This window comes from Sabethes cyaneus, chromosome 2 (assembly GCF_943734655.1).
Source record: "Sabethes cyaneus chromosome 2, idSabCyanKW18_F2, whole genome shotgun sequence".
Classification (NCBI taxonomy): domain Eukaryota; kingdom Metazoa; phylum Arthropoda; class Insecta; order Diptera; family Culicidae; genus Sabethes; species Sabethes cyaneus.
The window spans coordinates 17,702,971-17,705,679 of NC_071354.1; the positions used below are offsets into that span (position 1 = coordinate 17,702,971).

The window sequence follows — 2,709 nt, forward strand, 5'->3', positions numbered from 1 at the left end:
TAGTCGTAGACAAGCAAGAGTAAAAGCAATTATTTTGAATAGACAAATTTCGCCGAAACCGACGCGTTCAAGAGAATTTGAAGACAACCAAACTGGAAACAGCGTTCTTTGTAGTACACTTTGAAAGCTACAAGTTTTCCCATTTGGAGAAAACAACTATTTGTCATTTGCATTGGTACCAGTTTGAAGAGTAAATCCATCATAAAACAAATCAATTGTTTGGCCACGCAATGAGCGTTTCGAACCAATGGTGAACAATAAAGAAAAAAGAATCAGAAAATAAATGCAACACTGAGAAAAACTAAACACTCGAATTTACTCTCATTTCCATCGGTTGCTACTGGATCGACCCTTGCCATTGCTGGTGGGAACACTTTCGTCCTGGGCGGCGATTTCTTCGTCTATCAGCAGATCAAAGTTTCCTAGCAAATCCGGGCTGGGAATTTTGTTCCATCTGACACTGCAAAGATATCAAATACCGGTTGGATCCCTCAGTGGTACAAACACTTCAGTTGAAGCTTACTCTGGAACTCCATCCGGTGGCAGTACGATATTGAGGATGTTATCGATCAATTTGTATTTTAGGATGCGATCGTTTGCCGTGGTAGACGTTAGCGAAGGGGACGCGTTGACTTCCACCAGCCAGGGTTTAAGCGTGTTATCGATGATAATATCATAGCCATAGCACTCGAAGCAGTGCCGGTCGCTGGCCATCACACTGGAAACGGCTTTCAGCGAGTGCACAATCAACCAGGTAATCGATCCAAACAGCTTATCGGTAACCTCCTTCCCGCGGGTACCTTCCAGAAAAAGACGCAGATTTTGAACACTCCATTTGCCACCGTGGTGGTTATTGTATTCACCCTGTAATTTAAAAATTTTCATCTCCAGAATAGTATTTAACAAAAGTTGAAACTCACACCATGCTTCTGCACACTGACATTCGTCAAGTGAACATACATGTTGTCCAGCTCTGTCACGCTAGTATCGTACTTCACCGTGCAAAAGCGACAGAAGCCCAACCGGAAAAGGTAAGCTTTCAGCGGTCGAAACGATGTTACCAGGACGTACAGGCGGAGATCAAATTTTTTGCCTCCAATCAGCAGTGGGTTCTCTATGTATCTTTGTAGAAAATGAGTGAGAATAAAAATAATGGTATCTTTTCCGTGAAAATAAAACAACACTTAAGCTTCAAAGCTTGTTCGAAGTCTTACCTGGAAATGACGTAACTCTCCTTCCCGATCTGCGGATGAAAAGATGTTTTGGCCTCCCGGGACCAGCGCTTCAGCTTGGAGAGTTTGTTTATCAGAAAAATTCCGGCACCCTGCGATTTACCGCACGGTTTCATAATCCAGGTGCTTTGCGGATTTTTACGATACTCTTCGACGAACATGTTATAATCGGCCGGCAGGACAAACGTGACCGGTATAAAGTCCAGATACAGATACTTCGATCCCCCTGGAATGTTCACTTCAGTTTTCTCCGCCAGTGGATTTCCATCCCTCTCGAGATCCTTCCGATATCGCTTAATATTTTTCACCAACAAATCCTTTCTCGACAGCTCATAATGGTTGGGAAAGTGATTGATCAGCTGGTTATCATGCATGCGGTATCCACTGTCCACACTGAAGATATTCCGACAGGTACCCGTCCCGGCCCAGTAGAAATTCCAATCATCGTCGGCGGATACCTGAACCCAACCGCGCTTTTCAAAGTTGCTGATTAGGACCGATTTGTCCAGATCCGTACAGAAACATATCTTCATTCGTTCGTGTCCTGCAGTAATTCTTGCGATAAAATACAAAAAACTTAAGGTCAAACACGTTATCAAATACCTCGCCGAATTATCTTGGGAAGCTTGGTAGTCATCTAACAGGAGTAGGTCAATCCCACACGAATGGCACCAATAAACTGGCAGTAAAATTATGCCAAATCGAATCGATAGACTCGATTTTGGAATTGGAAGCAGGTATGTACTGCTTGTGATTGTAAGTACATAGAACAACATATACGAGTTCCATTGAGACCAGAAGAACAATCCAACAAACAACCTTAACGTGCCTTTCAGTGCCGGATGAAGGGTTGTAGACTTGTATTTTTTCGAAGTATAACTGATAAGTGCTTTAGCTCGAAAGAAATTATTGGAACGTCTTAAAATAGCCTCTGGCTATTTAATTGCAGTACATTGTAATGTAAACGCTTCCAATGCGACCCTGCTATTGCTAATAATCATACCAACCTGCCGTACATGGATGCAAGGTTCGTCGAGACCCGTTTTGGTTCCGCAGTCGATATCCTTTCCATGGCTACCCACGGTACTATCTCCCTTCTCTGTTCTATCAGCTGATACAACGATGATCTAACCCACTTTTTCAGGTTCACGGTTTAAAACATAGTCACGCAATGATCCAGTTCTCTGGAATAGGGTTTTGTTTATGGGATTCGAATAAGACCTTGATGCGGTGCAGAAAACCATAAACGATAAATGCTTGTGCTAGTCACTCGTTTGATATGCGTATTTTTACCTCTGCTGCTCCAAAACGATGACGTCTTCCAAACGATACCATGTACTTGGGAAACGCCAAGTCACGAAAACTATAGCGCTACAGTTCCACAAGGATTAATACACTAGACACAACATATGCGAATTGTGAATCTATCTGATGTCCTGTAGCAATTTTCTTTTCACTTAGGATTACGATTACGACT

General features: G+C 42.7%; 1 protein-coding gene across 1 annotated transcript; it reads right to left on the bottom strand.

The window, feature by feature from the left end:
• Positions 1-321: 321 nt before the first annotated feature.
• Positions 322-2,289, bottom strand: LOC128737848 (polyglutamylase complex subunit TTLL1). Its single transcript, XM_053832583.1, has 5 exons — positions 2,240-2,289; positions 1,215-1,787; positions 921-1,122; positions 524-864; positions 322-460 (listed from the first exon to the last, which is right to left on the bottom strand). Exons 1-5 carry the CDS (start codon positions 2,248-2,250, stop codon positions 322-324), a joined length of 1,266 nt encoding a protein of 421 aa, XP_053688558.1. The 5' UTR covers positions 2,251-2,289.
• Between the last annotated feature and the right edge of the window lie 420 nt (positions 2,290-2,709).